We start from the raw sequence: 24,132 nt of genomic DNA, 5'->3' as shown, positions 1-24,132 counted from the left end.
ATGAATGAAACCGTGCATGTGCGAGGATTATTACTGAATTCACCGAGTTCGCGACGCACTCGTGCGTTCACGGCGTCACAGCGCGCTGCTCTCTCGTTAGATTTAAATGCAGTTTCTTTTTCTCGGGAAACACTCAGTTGGGTGCAGTTGCTCATCGTTGACTGAGTCACCCCCCCCCCCTCCTGCCGCCTTTTTTTTGTTCTTCCTCTACAGAGTTACAGTAAAACATTTGTTAATTGTGTCTTGGGGGAATCTTTGATTTTACAGCACGGTTGCACAAGTGGACGGAGAGCAGCACGTCGTGTTTAGACAGTCAAGTACGGGCAAGTCTGCTTGTAAATCTACCGATGTCAAACTGGGCCAGAGGTCCCTCCTGCACCCTCCCAAACCAGTTCGCCCGGCCTCGTTTCTGCACCGCGACGCTCTGACCTGTCATGGTCGCGTTTGAGACACTCGGGGAAACCACACGAACGACGAGTCACAGACGTGTCACCGTGCGGGGAATTTAAAAATAAAAAAAACGAAACATTTTCCATAAATTTCAACCGAGTAAAAGCCTTTTCTCCCTCCGTCCTCACGTCTCCCTCCCCGTGTCACAGCATTTGAAGTTAATGCACTTCACGGCTGCAGTTTTTACGAGCTCCCTGCTGTCTTTTCTTGTGGTCCCTTGGTGAGCGCCGAATGGAGGCAGCAGATGTGAGCCAATCACGAACCACGGCCCGAACCCAGGCTGCAGCGCAGGAGAACGGGTTTTCTGTTATTTATTTCTACTGAGCCGGTGGAGTAATTAACCTCGCCGTGCCTGAGTGCCTCTCTGCGCTCGACAGCATGTTTTTAACAATGGATTGGTTTTACGCAGGCCCTTTTCGCCGTGCTCACAAACCCCACGAAGGGGCCTGAGGAAATGTACTGAACCGCCATTAAAGCTCTAATGAAGTAATGGGCCGCCTCGCTGGTGGGTCGCCTGTGGAGGGGCGGTGCTGCCGGAGCCAGTGTTCCCTGCTGCACCGTTTCTTGGACAAAGGTGAAAACTGGCGCAGTCGGCGGACGGAATAGTTTCTCTCATTTGTTATGTCAGGAGGGATTATATCTCATGTCAGAGCCGTGACTTTGTGACCTTTGAGTTTGCCAGTCTCTTTCAGTTTTTTCCACTTTAAGCTTCTGGCTGTTTGATATTTCAATCTTGTGCGAATCTCAGTGTGGACGCGCAGCGCCCTCTGCTGGAGAGAAATGGACATGCTCCCAGTTTCACACTTCCACACTAAATAATGTCAAATGTGTTTTTTAATCGTTTATTTTTTCTGTTTGTTTTTGTCTCTGCAGTTAACGAGATCATCGGCAGAGACATGTCCCAGTCCCCCAGCACCCACGGTCCTCCGTCCTCACTCAACCAGTCGTAGGTGGGACGCAGCCTCGTGGGCTCGCGCTCCGTCACCCCCCCGGCTCTGAACCCTGAAGACCCCACAGCTCTACGATGGAGCCAGCTCCTACAGAGAACAGACAGAGAATCTGCCGAAACCTCTCGGGACGTCCAAGACACTGATTTCATTTACGCCGTTTCTCCCGTTTCGGAGACGTAGACGCAGAACTCCCGCGCATTCATAACAGAAATGGGAGCGGGAGTGCAAACCGTAGCCACGTCCACGTTAGAGCGACGGCGACGACGCAGAGCCTTCAAAGCGCCGCTGTCTTCCCGACCAATCAGCTCTGTGAGTCTGGAGTCCCACCTTTCCTTCGTCAGGGAGCGGAGCGGAGCGCGTGGTCGTCGCCCTCTCACCAGCATCGACCCTCATGAATGAATCCGTCTCGTCACTCGTAGTAATAAGCGACACCCAGGGGTGCGCAGTGTTGTCACGGGGGAGCCAGAGCTGGCTTTCTGTTCAGGAGGCTGTTTCTCAGGCACCGTTGTTTTAAAAAAAAAAAAAAAAAAAAAAAAAAAAACACAAACTCCCAGAATGCTCCTTAACATTGCGAGTTAGCTTGAGTCGACATCAGCAACAGTGTGACTGAAAAACATTTCAACTATTAGCCATGAAGTTTAATTACGGCGCTCAGACCATCGCGGTGGCCGTCACCAGTAAAAGAAAAAGAGAACCTGTCACTTTCACGTCGTCTCGTTGAACTTTTCTGTCCGGCTACGCCACTTCAGCGTCCACGCACTCTTGTTGTTCGTCCCTTTTAAACGATAAAAGCAGCTCTGGTCTCGGATCTGCAACATTCCACAACTTTTAGTTCGTGTCCTTGCAGCCGTGTAGATAACTGTACATTAATCCTCACCTCCCCTTCCCTCTCTCTCTCTCTCTCTCTCTCTCCCGCGTTTCTTCTTCAAGTTGAACAAATGCCTTATTAACTTTTAGCAGCTTTGAATGGTAGCGAAAGCTTTTTGTTGTTGTTGTTGTTTTGCACAGCAGGCTTTAAGTTTGACAATGACGCTTTTTTGAAACAGATCTGCAAGTCGGGTCAAGCGGACGCGGTCTGATGAGGACGCCCGTCGGTTCTGTGCGACAGAGAAGTGTTTCTATTGGTCCACGGAGACAGAGCCGTCTGCCTCGGAAATTTTCATTCTTGCAATAACTCCCCCAATCTCCCAGGGGCCTTCGTGTGCCTTCTATTTCCCAGCAGCCACCACGCCTCTAACGGCGTGACAGCCTAGGCAACATGCAACGGGAAATGATCTGACAAAGTATTTTATACGTAAAAAAAAAAAAAAAGAAACAGTGTCTATGTATTGAATTCATGTATTGTGTCCCTTAAACAAGGCAAAATCCCAAAGTCCAGATTTCACGATCGCAGACTTCTCCAGAGCGGTTCCCGGAACTGCACCTCCTCCTCCTCACGACGCCGCACTCGGTCGCGTTCCCGTCCTGACAGATGTGCAGCAATAACACGCGTCTCCGGACGTGACGCGGACGCAAACAGATTCTGATTTGAAGATTCCCGTTGGCTTTTTTCCGCCTTAAGCTTGACAACGATGCTCCTGCGCTTGAGAGGATTGTTGCGGTTTTGAAGTCAGATTCCAGGTGAAAATTATTCTGCTATGCATTCGAATTCTAATGCCTGATGCCTTTAAAAGAGAAAAACACACACAAAAAAAAAAAAAAAAAAAGACCTCGATGCCTGTAGAAGTAGAGAGTAGACCTGTTGTTAGAGGCTTGATTGACTCTGATCTGAGCATCCTGGATTTGTCCGTCAGCTTTGTAGAGGACACGGTGGAGCATCTTCTACGGTTCAGTTGTGTCTGTGTGTGTCTGTGCGTGTGTGTGTATGAATGGTTGGTGATCGTACCAAATATGCTGTACAGAATACAGGAAGTTTATTCTCGACAACAGGAGTACACACGTATTTAGGCTATGCAACAATAACAGCAGCAAATCTGAGATAGGAATTATGAGATTATAAAGTACTTGTAGAGTCGCTTATGAACTCCACAGGAAAAGCAAAGCTGATAGTGAGAGTATCGTGTCATTATGTAAACTATTAGGATGCCTTAACTCTTGTTTGAAAACCAGTTTGTCAGTGTGTCTGTATGTATGCTGTTCTCGGGTGATTATTACCCCCCATGACTATGACGTGAGTCAGTAACTATTATTATTATTATTATTATTATTACTTCTGTTGGATTTTTAGGGGCACAGGGTGGACCGCGAGGGATGGGTGGGAGAAGGGAGATGGCTATTTGAAAAAGAAAAAAAAGGAAAAACCAAACAAAACCAGCATTGACAGTAAACTCTGGCTGCCGTCTTCTTCTGTCACAACCAAAGACCGAACAATATGTTCCCATTTTACATAATAGTAAAGCAACAGAGACTGTACAACTCTATTTTTGATACTTTGAAATGGATGTCATTCCTAAAAGGTTGGGGACATGAGTGTCTACATATACGTCTATCTGTATATAATCTATATATATAGATAGATTTATATATGTGTGTATATATACATATATATATACATACATATATAGATATATATGAAATTGTTTTGTAAAATAAAAGGGAAATACAGGTTTAGCTGATGTTTACCAAGCCTTGTATTGTCATTTCTTGTATATTTTGTATGTTTCAAATTTTGTAATTTTTAAGACTGCAGTGCTTTTTGAAATTATTCAAAGGGAATAATACCTTGCATCATACTGTAGGCTCTGAAGTAGTGTATGTCAATAAAACAGAAAACTCAGCCACGCCCCCGCGTCTCTGTTCCTCATCTCTCCCTGAAGACACCTTTCATTTTTTGTCTGCTCTCATTTTTTAGGATTTCTATTAGATTATAAGGGTTAGACAACCCTACTCAGGTACTTCCACTTGTGTTTTGTTTAAACATATTAAAATACTTGTGCAAACAAAGTAAAAAAATAAAAATGTTTAATAAGGTATGCTACTTTGGCGCCCCCCAGCGGTAGAATAGGAAGTTACTGGAAATGTGCATTAGTTTGACTTGAGTGACTTAATGAGAAGATGTGTCTTGCGCTGCTCACCTTAAAATGGACATTTATGAACATTTTCATGGAGATGTAGGGTATAACCTGTGAGCCGTCCCTATATGTCAGCGTGATAGTAGTACAGCGACAAATAAACCTTGTGACATCATCAGTGATCTCGGAATAAGAACTGAAACATAGATCAGTGTCAACATGTTTATTGTTTACAGCCTATACACAGATCTAAATTCATGCAAGTGTCAAACTTGCAACAAAAGAAATATTTCCACTGCCGCCAGAGGCCGACCGAGCCTCACTTGGGCCAGCATTGCACTCTGGGGAATGTAGGCACAGTAAAGATGAAAAACTAAGACAGCAGACCTGTCACAGGGAAAAACTCAGCAGTTTTCCACAGTACTGTGGTTTGAAGCAGCAACTAAAGCATACAGGAACTACAGACTGATAGCTATAGTCTGGAAACAAGAAAGGAGGCGATACAGTAGCTCAGGTAGGTCATTATAAAACAGTTCAGGAAACACCTACGTCCTTTAACACTTAATAACTAAATCTCAGCTTTTGTAAAGAAATGAAATTGATAAAAATAGAATTAATTTGTCTTGCCAGTCTGGTTGAGACGCTCCGTTCCTTCGCTCTTTGAAGCAGAAAGAAATCTGTAGTGCTTCAAAATGGGATGACATGCTGTGTGTCAACCTTAAATGCTTTTTACAGAAAAATAACAAAACATAACAAATAGCTAGGTTATGTTTTAGCTGGACACACTGGCCCAACTGTGGCGTAGTGTGGAATCAGTCCATGAAGCTCAAAGATCAGATTAATTCATGACAGTTGAAGAGTGCAGAGGTGCTGTTGTTTCAGTAGTCTAAGTCAGTCTGTATGGCTTTTTCTTCTCTTCTCAATGGCACTGCTGCTTTCTGAAGGCCGTCAAAGTATAAATAACAAGCCTGCGCAGACACACAGCTGTGTTTGCATAGAGCTAACAAAGGTTCACATACACAGAAAAGTCTAAATCATGTAGTGGTTACTAGTATCAATTTAGAAATGTACAGAAAACTATTGTGTTTGGTAGTGATTTACAGCCTCAAGCATTTCAGGATGAACATGTGTACAGGTTTATGTGGACGAGGGAGGGGGGAGGGTACACATATCTATATACATTTCAATATTCCTCCAGGTTCCACAACATCTCTTCTCCACCACCAGTAATTACAGTAGGTGCAACTACACAGAAATGCTATACACGACATCCGCAAAGTCATTTGCCGACATGAAACTTTAAAGAGCGCTTCATCTGTGGACGGCCAACCTCCAACAGTAGCTTCAGGAGTGTCGAGGGCGGCGGTGTCGGGTGGGAATCAGGAATAGCAGATTACGGAAAAGGTGGTTTTACAGTGACGAGCGCTGGGATCGAGTGGAGCTGGAGAGATGCGTCCGTGAGGATGCTAAATTGACTGAGTTGGACAGAGACAGAGGACACGTCAGTTACAGAAGACCATGTGGACCTGCTGGCCATAGAAGGGGTGGTTGGAGCGCTCGGCTACGGCCTGCCTGGCCATCTCCTCACTAGGGAAGGTGATCAGGGCCTCGCCACTGCACTGACCACTGAAGTTGTACAAGATGAGAACGGCATCTGGCTGGAGCTGTAGAATAAAAAAAAAACAAACGACAACAAAAAAAAAGAGACGAGGAAATTAGTCGCCTGATCTACATGTAGCTGCAGCAGTAGCACACCAGGGGGCGCCCAGGAAGCCGAGGAGGAATAATGTAGTGAGAACTCATCTCATCAAACCAGTCCAGTTAGAGAGTCACTCAAGAACAAAAGGGAAGAAAGAAAGGGATTAATGAGCAGCGTTTAAAGCGTGAAAGCAGAGGACATGCTGTTCTTAAAGACCTGAAACCCACAAGGCAGGTTCTCACACACCACACACATTAATCATCCGTTAGTTCGCATGCGTTCACAGCTGGCACCGAAATCCAGCGTGATGCTTAAATGATTTCTTAAGACATGCAAACATGAAACAAGTCACTGATCACATTGTAGGCGACAGGAGAAAAAAAAACATCAAGTCTACGTGAATCATGCTGCAGAGCCTCGGAGAGGAAACCATTTTCATGAGGAGTGCTCAGATTTCCACAGGAGCTGGTCCATTTACAGTGACCCTGAATCTTCCAAGTAGCAGCTGTGTCAGAGACGCAGCCGACTCACTAAATGTTTTAAAACTGAATGACGAGTGAGATGGCACTTCATTATTTTTGTAAAGTACTCAGCTCTCCCTGAGGGAAACTCTACAAACACTTTTCAGCATCACTGTAGAACAGGTGAGGCTGATCATGTGCCAAAAATCTGCAGGCTTTTAATCCAGCACATGAAACCTGAGTGATTTGAGGTTAGTGAGTGAACTTGTGTTCAGTTGAGTAGGGGAGAAAAAAAAAAACCTGCAGACAGTTGGTTCTGTACAGGACATTTATTGTCCTCTGCTGTAGAACAGTATCCTCCACTAGTGTATAAAATGTTAACGTCGTCTTTCTGACCTTACAGCATTTTAGTTCCTTTCAAAACACTAAGAGGCACAATATTAGATGCTTGTTCTGTTACCGGGGCAATGTCAAACCCTGGTACTGGCGCAACCAAACTTCCTGCCTTAGAGTGGGAATCAAGTGACAGGACTCCCACAGAGAAGTTAAAACAAATAAAGCTTAAAACTGAAGTGACAGGTTCACAACTTTATGAACCTGAGATGCCACAACAGGATTTCATGTGAATCTGAAGAACTTAAAGTATTTCATAATGTCACATGTAACAGAGCAGCAGGAAGTAGCTCGATTGTGAGAAAGATTTGTTTAGGAAGCAGAAGGTGCCGTAGTGTGTGCGTTCCTATCTAGAGTCTGAATTTGCTGATGTGTGTGTGTTAGATTTCATGTTTTACTCCCAACAGAAAAACATTTGTTTCAGAGCAGTAATCTGACACGAACCCATCCAGTAAACACTCAACTGGTGATTTAAGGGTTAAAATATGTAATCACATCTCATTATGCACTGAATCCCCACTCTACATTAAACCCGAAAATTTCAGAAAGGCTTCCACCTCTCAACCCACCAATAAATCACCACTTCAGTATTTACTGTCATCTTGCAGGCAGCCTGTGTTTGCCGTCTGTTTCGGATGTTGTGGAAAAAAAAAAGCCAAAACACATAGATGTAGGAAATGCCCCCTCTCTCCGCTCAGCTTCTCGGGTCTGGAGGCTCTTCTTACCTTGGGGTGAGTCCCTAAAGACAGAGCCATTCTTTGGGCTGAATCAGACTCCTGGCCTGTTCGTTCATCTGAACCACGCCGCTGTACTCGTCAGGGGCGTACTACACAACGCATAATAATGGACACACAGTCAGGGTGGGAGGCCTCCACATGGTTTCACACATGACAGTACACAGTTTTAGACACACACACACAGGGTGCAGGTGTAAAAACTCTCAAGGAAGAATGCAAAAACACACCAAACCAGAAACACACACACACACAAACACACACCATATACTGACAAACAGGCTGCGTTGGGACTACACAGTGATCGGGGACCGTGTGGGGAAGGAGACCAGTGCTGGTGTGGGAACTCTTTTCTCACCCAGGGCCAGTGAGAGACGCAGCCAGAAACGAACACACTCCATTAGGGATACGATTACAATAGTTCAGCCAACAGTCAGAATGGCAGTCGGCTCTCAAACACACACACAGACACACACACAATGCACACTCTTGACATTTCTCTGTCGCAGTACGTAACGTCATCAGTAAACCTGTTCAGAATTGGTGTGAACTTAACATTTGCTCAAACCCACACACGCAAACTTCAAAAGTATGGTACAAATATTAGATTACAAGAGCCACGAAGACCAAAAGAAGACCCAAGCTCTGTGTCACAACAACAGCAACACAATCCCTCCACCTCCACCCCCTCCCCTCCTCAACTCGCAAACTGTCGGAGGCCACACCTGCCAGGGTTCGTATCTGCTTCAGGGGACTCCACCTAATTTGGGCTGGCAGCAATAAATATGGGAAGCAAAGAGGAGGGGGGAGAGCACAAGTGTACACATGTCCCTTAACTGAACAGTACTGTGATGTGACTTTTTGTTTTTTGTTTTTTAAATAAAGAGCAGTATGGAAATGGGCCCAGTGGTCCAACAAATAGAAACTTCATCATATGTGGTTGCAGACATTGGTACGAGTTCATAATTAGCGACACAGCAAATGCAGAGAAACACTAACAAAGTTATGCTGGTCAGCATTTAACCCCCTCCCCCATTGTTATCACTAAGAGCTGGGTCTTCTGGAGGAAGAACCTGCGTGTCCATTTCACACACTAATAGTACACCAGACACCATAAACAAAAAGCGTTTGCAGTAAATGGCTTCACATTCTCCTGATCCTCTCTTTTTAACACATTTCCCCAAAACACAAACACTTTCAGCTCTGCATGTACTGACCTGGTATCCCTGGAAGAAGCTGAGGATGTCCTTGACTCCAGTATTGTAGGGCAGACCCTGCATCCTGACCAGGGCGCCGGGCTGGGGCAGCACAGAGGAGGCAGCGGCTGCAGCGGGGTGGGGCTGAGCTGCGACTGCTGCCACCGCTCCAGGTGGAGCCGCGAAGTAGCTGACTGTGGAGGGAGAAACTGGGGGGCTGGAGGGAGAGGATGAGAAGAGAAAGAAGCAAACAGGTAAGATGAGGTACTTTTTTGTTTGTTTGTTTTTTTTACACATGCTTAGTTTGCTGTAGTGACCTTGGGTAGTAGGCTGTGTAGTTCATGTTCATGTTCATGTAGAGATGTGGCTGAGGGGGGTAGTAGGCCAGAGTGTGAGCCGGGTTGTGCGCGCTGGTCTGAGGGGGTCTCGGAGCTGCCAACAGAGGGGGCTGATAGAGGGCCTCAGAGAGGAGGGTCGGGGGGGTGGGGAAGGCGGCGTAGGCTGTGGGGGGGGACAGACCTGTAGAAAGAGACAAACAAATGAATGAATACAGTCCTGACAGAGGTCAAGCAAGTACGAACATTATGTTGTGATTTGGTCCTATTGACACTTGTGCCAGATAAAAATAAAAATTCTTCCAAGTGTTGACAACAATGGCACGGAGACATGAAACCTGAGCAACCTGACGTTCAAGTTAGCATGTTATGCAATTATACTGACAAGTCCCTTTTTCTAGAAAATGTGTACAGATGAAAGGATTTGCCGGTGTTTCATGCTATACTGATCGTCATGGGGTTTGAAGACTGGTAGGACAAAACACAATAACCAGTTGCAAAGCTAGCATTAATATATTGTTCTTCAGACTATCAGACAGGATCTACTGAAAGATATTTTGTAACAAAAGCCTAGTCATAACTTCTCGTTCTACGTCACAAATGCCTGTTCTCGAGAACAAGTATTTTATTTCCAAAAGTTACGCTGTCCTTCATTCTGTAATACTTGAAATGTAAAAATAACAGAGTGGATGGATTTACAGTCAAACAGCCACTATCTGTGTGAGGCTGTGAGCAGCTGTGGTTTCCCTCAGTGCCAACCAGCTAACAGTCAAACAACACTCCTGACCTCGTGTTCCCGGGTCGATTAAGGTAAAATTATGAGATAAAGAATATATATTAAAGAAATATACACAGTATGACCTCAACTCTAGTTATAAGAGATAAAAGATAAATGCAACTTCACCATCACGCACAAACAAATAAAATTAGTCAATTGGTTAATCAGTGACATAAAAAAGATATATGTAAAACTATTTTCCAATCTAATCTCCAGCAGCAAAGACAGATATGAGACATAACTGAGCAAAGTACATCGTTTAATCTGCATCCAACGCACTCTACACTGTGTATGTTGCAACTAGCAACAGCATCCTGTTTACCGTCTTAGCTTAACTTGGAAAAGGAAGTGAATTTGTACTAATCACAAAGTACAGCTGAAATGTAAGTGTTGCAGATATTTCTGGTCAGAAAATGTGTACAAGAAGTTATGTAACGGTAAGTTTCATTTCTTGCAGTTCGTTCCGAGCTGGACAGGAACACCTGCATGAAACTGAATGCCCCTCTGTTGAATAGTTGACAAATGTTGTGTTCATTTCTGCCTTCATCTCTGTTCGTGGGGAGAACTTACAGGGAAGTTTGCAGGGTGGGGGGGAAAGGCCGCTGCGGTTCAGGGTTCCTCCCATCAGGACGATGCTCATCTCCTCTGTCGAGCACTGGAACACCTCGACGTAACGGTCCTTCATCGTCTTTTTATGACACTTTTGGGCTACCATAAACGCCTTGTCAGACGACTTCATTTGGATGAAGGCATCACCGGAGGGCCGGCCCTGCACAGAGAAACGAAGGAGGAATAAACAAAAGCATAATCAGTCTCAAAGAACGCTACAGGAAATCCTTCCTTCCTCAATCCATACGCCTGTTTAATTCCTCATCTGTATGTGACACATAACACTCTGGACATTATTTCTTTTCCCTCCTTTTATTCACTTATTTCCATAATCTGGTAAATACTGTATAAATAGTAGATTGAGTTTTTTCCTGTTATATAGGATGTATGGTGTGAGTGCCTGTACATTGCTGCTGCAACTGTTAAATTTCCCAGTTTGGGAAAAATAAAGTATCTATGTAAATCTATACGGCAAGTGATCACTATAAAACAGCACAAAGCAAAGAGCTTTGTACTGTTTATAAGCTCTGTTTTTATAAATCAGTTCTGTAATTCAAGCCGTGTCTGTAAAATATCACCAATAACTGCTACTGGACTATTTTGGGTTTTCTTGATCACCACTAACCCAAGTGGCTTCTTCAGGCTTCTGCAGAATGAAAGAGGCCATTTGGATGAATCCCTTTGCCTTTGTTTAAATGTCTCTAATGCATGTAAAGTTTCTTACATATCACAGTATATCTTAAAACTAGATTTAACACGTGGTGTCAGTTAGATGTGTCCCTGGATCAAAGTCTGCACTAATCTCACCTGTTGATTAAGGACCATGTGGACTCCGTGGGGTTTGATATCAACGGTGTGCTCCCCCATGAACTCCAGGATATCTTCAATGCCCGCAGTGTAGGGCAGACCGCGGAGGCGAACGCAGTCCCGAGTGCTACTGGCTGCTGGAAGGAAGGGAGGTGTGGCGAGGACCGGGACAGGCATGATGGGTGAAGGGGGCAGTGTGGAGATTAGAGGTGTGGACATGTAGCGGTTCAGGACCTGGAGAGTACAAAATAATTCTAGGATTATTTCTCCCAAGTGTAAAGGACAGATTTTGAATTTGAGGTCATAAGCTGTGTAGTTGTGTACTGTCCTGTGATGTCATCAGTCACTGACAATGCAAAGATCAAGACAGGACAAAGTAACAAGGGTTGAATTAAGCGTGGTCAACGCAAGTAATAAGATCACAGGAGTTTCTAATGGGATCAAAATGATATGCATATTATATCATTATCTTTTGTTCAAACTCAAATCCTCTGGATTGTGTGTTAACTATTGTGTCACAGTTTTGATACCATGTTTGCTTACTTCTCTGGGTTGTCATGACATCAGTTATTTGAAAAACCTTACTGGCAGGAGAAGCAGGAGGTCTTGCTTAATTTATCACTAATTTAAAGAGCCTTAATAACAAGGAATTAAAACTGTGTCTATGTCAATCTTTACTGGTGGTTTAGTTTTGAAATTCTAGAGAAATTCATGCCATGGTATGCTTGTGGTCAAAGTACAAAACTACTGCTGCAAGTTCCCCTCTTCAAGCATTACACAAGCCCAAATACTGTATTCTTAAGAAAATTACATGATGTGCTTTTTTGTTTTTTAATGCTATGACCAAAATAAGAGTATTACCCAAAAGAAGAAGAAGGAAATTATTAAATTACCTGTTGCACCTCAGCTGCAGTGCTCCTAAACAGCTCGATGTAACGCTTCCCCAGGATCTGCTTGTGCTTCTTCAGGGCATTCTGAGCGTACTCTTCACAAGAGAAGAGCACGAAGGCATCGCCAGTGGGGCGTCCGTCAGGGTACTTGACGAAGAGCAAACCCTCAACACCGTCTGTAACTGGGCTCTCAGGGCCAAGAAAGGACAGCACTTCCTGGGGCGTAGCAGTGAACGGTAACCCCCGCATACGGATGATCACCTGGTTCTCCTTGGACAGGAACTGGGCCACCTCATTAGATGTACCTAGAGTCACAGAGGGCAGCAGAAATGAATAAGGACCTCCCTACTTGATACCTCCCAGACACTAGCACCCAAGGCTTTATTCCCATACATATGCTGTGGCATGATCTGCACCAGGATTATATGCCCTACAAAGTATAAAATAAGTACTTACAGTCAAGTATTTTACATTCCTTTCTTATTTGAAGTATCATTATTTTAATGTTAATCAGTCATTCAACAAGCCAACGCTGTGTCACATTCAAATTCAGTTGACTTGCTTTGTTTATGATCTTAACTCTTTACTCTGCGTTACTGCAAAAAAAAGAGGATAGGAATAACTTATCTAACCAGTCAAAAGGAGACGATAAAAACAAACACTCTTGCCTCATCTCCAAGGCAACCCCTTTTTACAAGTAAGTGCTGTTCAAATAAGTGCTCTAACGACACACCGTGTTCAGATAAGATTAGTTTCAACAATGAGAATTTCTTTGATTAGGCTACTCTGGTAAACGACATGTCCAGTCAGATCAGGAATTTCAATGAGTCATCACAAGATATGATTGTCCTCCGCTGATAGTAAACTCAGTGGATGTGAACATATAAAAGTTCCGGTAAACAAGCACCATTGCCTCAAGTCAAAAAAATGTCTAAGCTATGTCAGTGTTACTGTGTGTGTGTGTGTGTGTGTGTGTGTTCTGTTGCTTAAAGTCCAGTGTGCTATCAATCTGTATTGATCTTAACTCATCTGAGTAAAGTCCAGGGTCTGACTAGCAGCTACTGTAAGCTATCCGCTGCTAGTGACTGTTTCTTTGTCTGCAATCTGTGCCCCGTGTCACTGGCGGCTGCAGCTCACTGGTCCAGAGGCCCCAGGCTCTAGCTTTGTCTCTTCACACCCCCTTTGTATCGGCCTTTTCACCGAGCGTCAGCCCTCTCTCCCTCAGGGGAGTGGAGCTGGAGGCTGAACTGAACAGGTGAGCTGCTGTTAGCCCTGAGTGATTTGGCTCCGACTGGCCTCTGAGGGGGTTGACCGAAAGAAGAAGAGGTGAGGAAGGGATGGAGGGGGGCGTGGGGGACGCTCCTCACAAAGCTTCTTTCATTAGTCTGAGATAAGCTGCTAGAGAGTCACTGGGATGAGGCAAAGGCACAGGTAACAGGAGAGAGGGCTGAAGAGCAAAGGAGACCCCTGAGTCTAAAGTCACTAAAAGCTGTACTTCTACTGCTGTGGAATACTACTTCACTTCTAAGACACAGTCTGTCACTATGACCATACGGAGAGGAGAGGAGAGGAGAGGAGAGGAGAGGAGAGGAGAGGAGAGGAGAGGAGAGGAGAGGAGAGGAGAGGAGAGGAGAGGAGAGATCTGAAATCTGACCTCCAGCAATCTTGAGGAATTCCTCTCCTGTGGCCTTGTAAACCTGACAAAGAGGAAATGGGATTTAGTCATAAACAGTAAATCAACTCAAACTGAAATTAACAGAGCTAACATACAGACCCTTCAAATTAAAGAAGTCAAACATCTTCAGTCTAATAAAAACAGACAGCAGGAAAACAGCAGCACTGGACTTTACGTCATCAGACCTGATGGTATTCATCTCTTAATACTTTAGTCATACTTAGTTAAAGAGGCGTTTAACACATTCAGTTTGACTGAAGAGAAGAGACAAGTATTGAGGAGAGCAGCCCAAATTTAGCAGACTTAGCTGTACCTCTATGTAGCGGCTGCCCATGTGGTGTTTGTGACGATCCAGGGCCAGGTCTCTGTGCTCCGAGTTGATAAAGCGAACTAAGGCCTCTCCGTTCCTCCTGCCCTGAGCATTCAGACACAGGGCCACACCACCCCTGAAACACAAGTGCACAGATAATGTTCATGCATTGGAACAATTAATTATACGAATCCCTAGTTAGGAATAAACCTGAAATCTCCTGTCCACCATCAGTCTCACACCTATCTCAGGACTGTGAGGTCATCAGAAGTGGGATTAACAGGGATAAAAAGGGTTCTCACCATGTTTGTAATTGGAATAGTTAAAAACTGGTGGCATGGGCAGGTATGGCTAAGGAAGTCATGCTACCATTATTTCTAAATTACATCTTCTGTCTTGCTGCTGTACTTTCAGCAAAATGTCCGTATGCTAACACACACCAATGATAACAAGTTGCTTTTTAGTCGATATGTTTAAAATGTTCATCATCATTTAGCGCGTTAGATCAAGTATTTTACAGGATTAGTGCTGTTCTCCAATACCCACAAGCAGCAGAAAAATGAGTCCTGTGTTTTTCAACCAAGATTTTGGAAACACATCGAAAGTCAGAAAAAAAAAAGGTTTGTACCTTGACTAATGTGCACATTGTGTTTGTTTGAAGATACAAATTAGGTGCAACATACTTGGCAATATTGAGTCCTTTGAAGAAGCGAGCGATATCTTGGTCTGAGGACTGCCATGGAAGCCCCCGTGCTCTGATCACCGTCTCACTGTCCACTGGCTCCGTCTTACTGCTGCACAAAAACCAGAAATAAACAAAAACATCTGTGGCATTAAAAGGAACAATAATTACATTACTAAAAGCATTTCCACAGATGGATTGGATTTAGGGAAAACAAAAAAAAACAAAAAAAAAAAACACACCAACACCATCACTCTTGACTTTGAACAAATTGTCCACAGATCGAATAGACAAAGGGCACTCACAGTGAGTGCTTAACACAGTAACACACTCCCATGATTAAATGTCAGAGGGTTGTCAAGGCGATAGGCTTTTGGCTGTCTGAGAACTGCATGATTTGGTGCTTTGCTACTGGATATCCAGGTAAGCGCTTGATGGCAAAGTTGGACAGCTTTAATAACACACTTGTGGTTTCCTTGTTGCTGTAATCAATGCTGAGAGCCTTAGGTCTGAACAGGGTTAGCTACTGGCTAACAGGTGTGGCAAGAAAAAACACAAACACAGACTAAAATAAATGAATAGTGTAAAAGTTGTACATACCATGTGCCGGAGTCAAACTTGTACTTCACTGTTTCAACACAGGAGAACTTGTGATCTAAGAAAAAATATATAATATAGAACTGTATTACTGAATGTGGATCGTTGAAGTTGTGGTGTCAGTCTAGAGCGCTCTGCATTCCTGTAATCTATACCTCCCATATACAGTACTTGGCTGTTATTAAGGGGGTAAAGCCAGAGGGGGCTGTCACAATTAAGCTGGAACATTTCAATTTATCTGCACTGAAACATGTCTGGAGTCATCACACTCCTGCCCGCAGATCGGTAACTTCTGATAATAACATCTAATAAGTTCTGCTGCTTCATAACACACATGATAATATCGACTGTCATGGCTTCCAGGCCAACGGAGCACGTACGTTTCTGCTTTTTTGTGCACAAACGTTACCGTCAGCTACTAAGCTTGTTCATGTTCACCATCAGATCATTTAAAGAGCAAAGTCTGGTAGTTACTTACTGTAAGGCTCAGCCAGGATGCTGAGGGTGAGTTGCACCATGCTCCCCACCTCCCTCGCCCCCATCAGCTGCTCTGACACAGCAGGAAGACCAACATCTTCACACGCGGTTAAGGAAGCTGACCAGTTTTCACTGTTATTTTGACAAGTCCACGTTTTCTGTTGTAATAACTTTGTGCTTCTCATTTTAAATTTGTGTATATAACCTGCAGTTACAGATTTTAATACTGTCCCATTGTAGTGGTCAGACTAGCAAAGGATACGCTCCAACATGGAGGCGAGTGTGAGCTTCTGCACAGTGCCGGCATTTGGGCAGCATCTGTGAAACTCCTTTCTGATGTCCACAAATGAAAAGAAACATTCAGGTAGGACGAGGTTCTGGAGAGCAAGAAAAACAAAAAGCACGGGGTCAGGTGAAATAGCATGTACGTCAAAGTTACAAAAAGCTTTCTCAAACATTTTCCTTTTTTTCCTCTTGAATCAGAAATGTATGGGCATGTACCTGCCCAGACACGTGCCTGGAGTTGGGGAGGGGAAAGAAGACTGAGGAAAATGATTACCTTTTTGGAAGCTTCGGGGTGGAGGGCCTGTCGAATGATATGGGGACTGTTCACGCACAGTGTGTAAGAGTTCCTGCCGAGACATTTTACTTCTGATGACACCGACTGCTGGAACTACAGTGACACAGAAGAAAAGGGGGGGACGGTATAAAAAGAGACAAGTTAAGCTTTTGAAATCTACTCCAGGAATGCAGAACTGAAAACAAAACATATGAAATAAACTAAATTATTTTTTTTTTGATTACTTTAATCAACTTGTATTCAACAGGATACTATAAAGGTCAGATATGGCTCAGACAGAACATCCACAAAGCAAATATGAGAATCCCACTGTCTAAAGGTAGAAAAGTGAAGGTTGTATTGTATTTGACATTTCCCTGTTGGTTTCTCATTAAGAATGAGGGTTGTCTAACAGGTTTTCGTGTTTGCCTAGTGAGGGAGGGAGCACATGAAGGACAGGAATGATCACACCGCTAATCACAAGATCACAGTTTTCTCTTTGCACAACCAACAGTTGCAGCAAGACAAAAAGGTAAAAACAGCCCATACAAGTCCAACCTGTCTCCACTTCACCTAAACTAAACGTTGTATACTGCACTCCGTCCCAAATACCATTACCTCCCACATATAAGTGTTTAGTTTAAGCACCACATTTAATGAGCCTTACTTTTTTGTGTTGTGTCAACTTGTTGTTGGCAGCATCTGACGGCCAACTCTCTGTTTAATATCAAGTAGACTGAGAGCAGCACAGTGACACCACTGAAATCCTCTGGTGAAGTACAATATCCACTCACATTTATTTACAGTGCTTGGCACAGTAAATTATGATGAAAAATATCATTTTACTGGGTACTGATTTTCTTGAATAATGATGAGTAAATAGCGTAAAATGTAATTATATAAACTTGACCAAGATGTAACATCTACAGTGTCTCATGTTGATGCCACAGCCCAGGTGTCCAACACTGGTCATCAGATGAATCAATTCAGGTTATAATTATTCTCTGGGCAACATGACAGAGACAACAATGCTTGTGATATTAGTCACTTCAGAATATTGCTTGTTTACATTGTTACTACCCAGAACAACGAAAGTCATCTCCATAAGAGCAGTCAGATCTCCTGGATGTGGGATCACCTTAAACTCAGTGACATTGTTTCACATGGCCACTGGCTACGTATGACAGACCTTCAAACAGTGAGAGAGCATTAGAGGTGCGTGTTAGGGCACGCTCCTTAACAGTCAGAGAGAAAAGCAGGGCTATTTAGCAACCCCAGCTACTAACAGGGGAACAAATGCTCCAGGGTTAGATTAAGGGGGGGTTAGGATGTCTGGAGAAAAACACTGAAGAGTCACTAAAAATGAACACTAAAGAGAAAAACAGCCTTGTTATTACCATTAAAACTAGTTACATAGAACTTCTTAACACTCAACAAGTCAGTGGTGAGATGCTCCAAAATGCATTTACAGCACAAATCACCTCCAACAACACAAATTCTACACTGGGGAAAACAAGACTGTGCGGACACTTTTTATAGAACCAGAGCTACTGAATAAGGGAAACCGCAGCATTTACCTGGTGATTTGATACAGTAGGTATGGGGGTATTTAACCGACAACAACATCACCACAGAAACAACAACTGGTGACATCCGCCACCCAATAAACTCAGTGCACAAATAGATCAAACTAAAAACATTGGTCAGATGATATAATCGTGTTCAGCTAAGCAAATCTTAACTTTTAAAAGGGCGCATGAACACTGAAAGGTGCAACAATTATCAAAATCCATTTCTGGTATTCATTTTTCATTAGGATAAAAAATATCTTTGGCCAAAGCGTTAATCATTACACGCATAATTACCTGTAAACATAAGGTTAGAAATATATTGCGCAACGTAAAGTCCATGACTTAATTTCTTCATAAATAAGCTTATTGTTTATTTGACACTCAAGGGTTTGCATGCATCAAGCTCATTATCTGAAGCTTTTAATGTCCAACAGTAAACACAAAAATTCCAAACTATAACACTTGGAGTTTCGTAGATTAACTTAGCGGCACATTTTAAGCTCAGTCATACTGTACAATTTCATGTTTACAGTGACAACAGGACAAATGTTTGCTCATAGCTGAGCATGCAGCTCCACCTTGGCGCATTACTAAAGCCGGATTACAGGGAGAAAAGCAAATGTTATTGAAGAGGTAAAGACACACCCTGCGCCTTTCTCCACAGTGTCAAGAAGCACAATTGAATTAAGCAAACAAGCTAAAGACAAGACAAATCTCATACTGATAACATACAACGGTCCACTGAGCCAACGTCACAAAATGACCACAGAAAGAAAAAAAAAAAAAGACTAGTGCCTTCACATTAAATGAGATTTATTTCATTTTCAGTGGACGTACTCTAGCGGTGGCTTTAGGAGAACGGACTGTGCCTGTGCCATTTATGAAATACAACATTTTATCTACTGTACGTTTTGCAATAAAACAAGATGACGCTCTTGATTCACGAAACAAACCTCCTTATCAGGCCGCTGGCGCTGGCACACTTGGCTCTGCTACTCATTACCAACTTAAAGTATCTTGACCCATGTTACAATTTCCGTGCAACACCACTTCACTACCAGAGTAACACAACTTAGTTCAATTTAAACATCAACGTTTGTTTCTCCCAAAATTATTACAGAACACACCTATTCCTGGTGGAACTTTTAGCCTTGTTCTCCCTCTGAGAGGCATTTCCAAAGAGGGGGAGGAATGGCCTTTGAACGTGGTCCTATCTGAGTTGGCTCTCCGGTGTAGCTGGACTGTTTGTATGAAGAGCTGAGGTGGGGTGGTGGTGGTGGTGGCTGAAACAAACTCCGATAAGAGCAGTAGGGAGTGTCAGGGCAGTCGCCGTGGGCAACTATTTAAACACACACTTCACACACAGTGCATTTTGTGACACTGAGCGTTGCACCATTTGTGGCCAGGCAAAAATAATGGGAGAAATATTGTATTTTGCAACAACTACTGGAGTTGAGCCCAGGAATCTTTAGACACACCCAGCAGAGCTGTGATGATGAGTAAAAGTATCATCACAGATTTGGCCTGCCACAAATGTGTGAGTTTTATCTTTATTCATCTTTTCACTGAACTACTCAAATCCAAATCACGTAAAACCCTCTTTGATGCGATATATCATCTGAGCCGCGTCAAAACATGGCTGCCTTTCTAAATCGGCAACAAACATAAGTAACCAAATCCGGCAGTCAGCATTTCAGACTATGATCTAAAACTCTTTACCTAGTGGGGACATGAATCCAGGTTTTCACAACAATGTGTGTAAAGTTGAGTCTCACATCACATGCTGCAACATGCTGTCAATGTCCCAGACTAAAGCAGAGCCCGTGCAGCCAGTAACAGCCTGACAACAGATAAACCACAATCCATCAGTCTGCTGTGCACAATGAACTGCAGATGTGCCATGTGGAACTGTGACATGATAAAGTTGTCAAAGCTACAGTCGTAACCCATCTTTCCTGATGCTAGGATGTTGTCAATGCAGTTTTACACATCAATCTGTTAATGTTTTTTTTCAGTGGATCTTAAAATGTACTGATAGAAATTTTACAAATTAAAATTGGGTCATTTACAGTATTTTATAATTGGACAAAGAGTTCAAAACATGTCAGTAAAATTGCCATGGTGACAAGAATGGAAAGAGATGCACTTTCACAGATGAACCCAATACGTAAACATTCAAAAGCACACACAGGTCTAAGTATGATGTATAAAGTGTTGCACTGCATGTAAGTTGTGTGTTGAGCAGCCCTGATAATCTCTCCAGCCTCCTCTGCCTTAATAAATCTTTCACTAAAGAAAGGCAACAGACGTCCTTGGGGGCTCAGACCACACGGGTCAATACATCGAGCCCACCAATGGGAGGGCGGCTGCTCGTTTCCCCTCGATGGCTGAGCAAGTCGGAATCGGCCACCTCATCTAAAATAAACAAGTATGAGTCACATGCCTCCGAACTACAGCTCAATAAATCGCTTCAAACTCTCGTGAAGAATTTGCATTTTCTTTCCTTCCTTGTATCAACAGAGAAAAGTGTGTCCAATAGTGAGAGAAAGTAAAGGTATGAAAAGAACCAACTGATTGCTGAGGTTAATATTTAAAGGTTCAGCACACAACCTAACCTAGAGGGGCTGAAGCTGTAGTCTTCCTCGATTCTGTATGTATGAGATCCAAACGACGTGAAAATCTAGACTCAACTCGCATGGAATTTGGACATTTGTATTTCATGCACACAAGTATAATATCCTCTAAAGCATCACTGCTATAAAGGCCCAGGAATAACTTCAAGACAACAAACCAGTAACTGGGTTTCCCAAAAAAAAAACTTGTTAGTGCACGCATTACATTCAGTAACATTGCACTAACATCAACACCTACACAACACTGGAGGTGCGCACAGCGCATTCAAACACTCTTGCAGCTCAAGGGTAGCAGAAAAACACGTTTGACCACATAAGCACACCTCCTGACAGGGAGGACCAAGAAAACAAATTCACATCCTGGTCATAAACAAGCGCCGCAACCTGCTGCTGGAGATGAGGCCCAATAGCTGGAGGCCTGCCCTCCCGTCTGTCCTGCAGCCTAAAACAGAGGTGCGGTCCCAGGTAAACATTCCGCCATCCAGATGTCTGCGCAACCCATCAGGCCCGAGACAAGACCAGACCTGCGACTGCTTATCTCCAGACACCCCCGGCTCTGCCCATCCTCGATCCTGAGCGGCTACAAACTGTCAGCGCAGTTTAACTGTCAGGGCCGAGCCAATGACACATCTCAACCAGGTGGAAGACCATTTTTCTAAAAGGTCATGTGGGAAACTTGAGGCTCCTCCTCACGTTAGCTTACAGCTTAATACTCAGCGAGGCTTGTCGTGTCACATCCCGCTCTGGGCAAAAACTGTCAGAGGAAAGTTTTCTCGGCTTTAATAAGCTTGTGGGTTTCTCCCAGTGTTGGCGACAGCTGAGAGCGGTTGTGGTTTTCATTTAACACATAAATATACATAAAATGATTCGCAGCCAAAGTGACCAGTGAGACTCACCTGTTGGAGAACTTTGTCCAGGGGCTCAGCTTTAATGATTTCATCCAGAGTCAGTCCTGTCTCCTCTTTACACTGCTCCGTCAGCTCCAAAGTGTCCGGCTTGACGAGACATTTGTGAAGCTTCCCGACCTGTGAAAGGATTTAGCGTTTCATGTTGCAGAATACAGTGCAAATGGCAGGCGTTAGCCCCCAGGAATATACAGGAAATTTATTCTTAAAATAAAAAAAAGTCAAACAATTGACAATGTAGTTGCATAATTGTCAATAAAAGTGTTGTTTATATCGAGAAGCTGACATGCTAAACCAAAAAAGTGCGTTTTTCTCCACCAGGTGAAATGACACCTCTCACCTGCTTGTTAAATTTTGGCCGCACACCTGTTAAAAGGTGAGCTAACGACGTTAGCTGGCGTTAGAGAAAAGCTCCAGAGAGCACACCGTGTTGGTTTAAATGTCAAACATACTGTTCCGCTACAGGTAGACATTAAGCCACAAACACTCTGGCTACATAAGAAACCGTACAACGAACGAAGGGGGTCAGAAAGGTCCGTACCTTTTTCTCATGTAGATCCACAATTTGCCACACCAAGAGAATTATTTCCCTCTCATCCGAACCCAGTTTACCCCCATTTGCACCAGCTGTTGCCCCAAAGAACACCACCAGAGTATCACTGTGCGAAGCCATCAGGGACCACAAGGGTAAAAACTACAATTAAAGCAAAGATTAAAATAAAAATAACACGAGGGTTCACCTTTTCCAAGTGATAAGGAGAGCGAACAAAAGGGCTGGAAACTCAATTGAGATAAACGGAGAGAGAAAAAAGGGGGAGATTATTTTCAGAGGAGCCACGGAAGAGTTTGCGGTCAGAGACTCTACCTGTTGCTGTACTTGAGTGTGTTCTATCCAGAGATACTGGTTTAACTGGTAAAGAAGGGTGGAAATCCGCGTTTCTTTCACTCGAACTCCATAACAAGCGAGGATTTTTTTTTCCTCTCCTTTCTATTTTTTTTTCCGGAGTTACCTGTGTGGCTCGGCCTCCGCTCGAGGAGAGGCACAGCGGCGTCGTCTATTGGCTGGTTTGGAAAGGTGAGGGCGGGACGCTGCCCCGACTGCAGCGACCTCATTGGCTGGTTGGCTCTGTTGAATCAGGAAGTATTCTAACAAGACGGGGCTGAGAGGAACCTACATGAGGCACAGTCAGAACACAGCCCTGCAGCCTGCTGTTGTGTGACAGTGGAGGGGGAAATGGTAACAGTCATTGACATAAACAAACTTTTGAATAATGTCAAAGAGACTGTGTTTTGTAAAGGTATGTTGGCTTCCAGTAAATATAGTTTGCGTTAAATAAGTTTGCATTAAACAGTAGTATTCCAACTTTGAAATACATGCCAGAACAATTATATTGCACTGAGAACATACAGTATATGCTGAGTCAGTGTTTTTAATTAGGGTAAGGACGTGTATTTGTCATTGTATTTCTTTAACAGAATTATGTTGGCACTCAAAACACATATGTCCACACACAACATTCATCTCCAAATGAGTCTGCAGAACTCATCAGATGATTATTATGTGCTCTTCTCCTCTGTTAATGCTGTAAATGAATTAGCCCAAATGTTCACACACCTGATTTAACTGTTTAATTGTTCACTGGTTGACCTGTATACAATTACTGCTTCATTTACTGAGTGAAAAACAAACAAGCAAATAAAAAACATACACTTGATGGGACTTATGGGATCTTTGAGGGCACATTGAGGGTATGATCGTTCATTTTATAGGAGCTTGCAGACACATTTTGAGCTTGCAGTTATTTTAAAATAACATTTTGCTACTTGTAAGCTGATTTTATCTGAGGAAAATTGTCACTTTCCCTCATGTGATGTACATTACTTGATGTGCTTTACTACATATTCCCTCAAGTAACAATTTCTTTCTAAATGATTTTATAGATTTGCGTTATGTATGTGGTTATGTAAAGTTTACAAGACTTTACAGCACCAGACGGACAGAAAAAAGGGGGAAATGAAAGTAAAACAAACACAAACACATCCAGAGAAACGGTAGCCAGCAATGTAAATAAATGACATGTTTTCAACTGCTGATCTTTATTGATCTTTAATTCTCTTCATATGTTTTTTTGTTTGTTTGTTATTGGGCCAGGCTATCAGAATGCACTGAGGCCATTTTTACCTGTTCATTTCCCTTCATTGAATTAACTCTGCCAATCTCAGGAGGAATTTCTTGTGTCTCGTTTCCTTCCTTACAGTCGATGGGATCGCTGTTTCCAGCCAAACCAGTCTGATTACTTAGAGGCACACTGGGAAACACCTGAGCTGAAACCTAGATGCAGAATGACACTCCGCTGCAACAACAGCAGAGATATTCGTGATGTCACACTGCTTCACACGGTCTGTGAAG

General features: G+C 43.4%; 2 protein-coding genes across 5 annotated transcripts in view; one reads left to right on the top strand and one right to left on the bottom strand.

Annotated features, from left to right (window-relative positions):
- nfatc3a (nuclear factor of activated T cells 3a) overlaps positions 1-4,176 on the top strand; it is a 55,291-nt gene extending 51,115 nt beyond the window's left edge. The window contains exon 10 of the mRNA XM_047581651.1: positions 1,324-4,176. Within this exon, the coding sequence (XP_047437607.1) occupies positions 1,324-1,400 (77 nt within the window). The 3' untranslated portion in view covers positions 1,401-4,176. The remainder of the gene's footprint in view (positions 1-1,323) is intronic.
- A 443-nt stretch (positions 4,177-4,619) lies between these two features.
- Positions 4,620-22,726, bottom strand: esrp2 (epithelial splicing regulatory protein 2). 4 transcript variants are annotated; one of them, XM_047581653.1, is made up of 16 exons: positions 22,588-22,726; positions 22,264-22,416; positions 21,714-21,842; positions 16,614-16,727; positions 16,317-16,431; positions 16,056-16,151; positions 15,581-15,635; positions 14,982-15,092; positions 14,302-14,434; positions 13,968-14,010; positions 12,317-12,618; positions 11,424-11,657; positions 10,578-10,776; positions 9,212-9,413; positions 8,916-9,111; positions 4,620-6,075 (listed from the first exon to the last, which is right to left on the bottom strand). In XM_047581653.1, exons 2-16 carry the CDS (start codon positions 22,393-22,395, stop codon positions 5,914-5,916), a joined length of 2,223 nt encoding a protein of 740 aa, XP_047437609.1. In that variant the 5' UTR covers positions 22,396-22,416; positions 22,588-22,726; the 3' UTR covers positions 4,620-5,913. The 4 variants fall into 4 exon arrangements, with proteins under 4 accessions (XP_047437609.1, XP_047437608.1, XP_047437610.1 ...); XM_047581656.1 differs by lacking the exon at positions 22,588-22,726 and adding an exon at positions 7,690-7,790 and having other exon boundaries at positions 5,928-6,075; positions 22,264-22,581; XM_047581652.1 differs by lacking the exon at positions 22,588-22,726 and having other exon boundaries at positions 22,264-22,581.
- Between the last annotated feature and the right edge of the window lie 1,406 nt (positions 22,727-24,132).

Source organism: Mugil cephalus, chromosome 3 (genome assembly GCF_022458985.1).
Source record: "Mugil cephalus isolate CIBA_MC_2020 chromosome 3, CIBA_Mcephalus_1.1, whole genome shotgun sequence".
Taxonomy (NCBI): Eukaryota; Metazoa; Chordata; class Actinopteri; order Mugiliformes; family Mugilidae; genus Mugil; species Mugil cephalus.
Note: the sequence above shows the minus strand (reverse complement) of the source record. Positions and strands in the feature narration are given on the sequence as shown.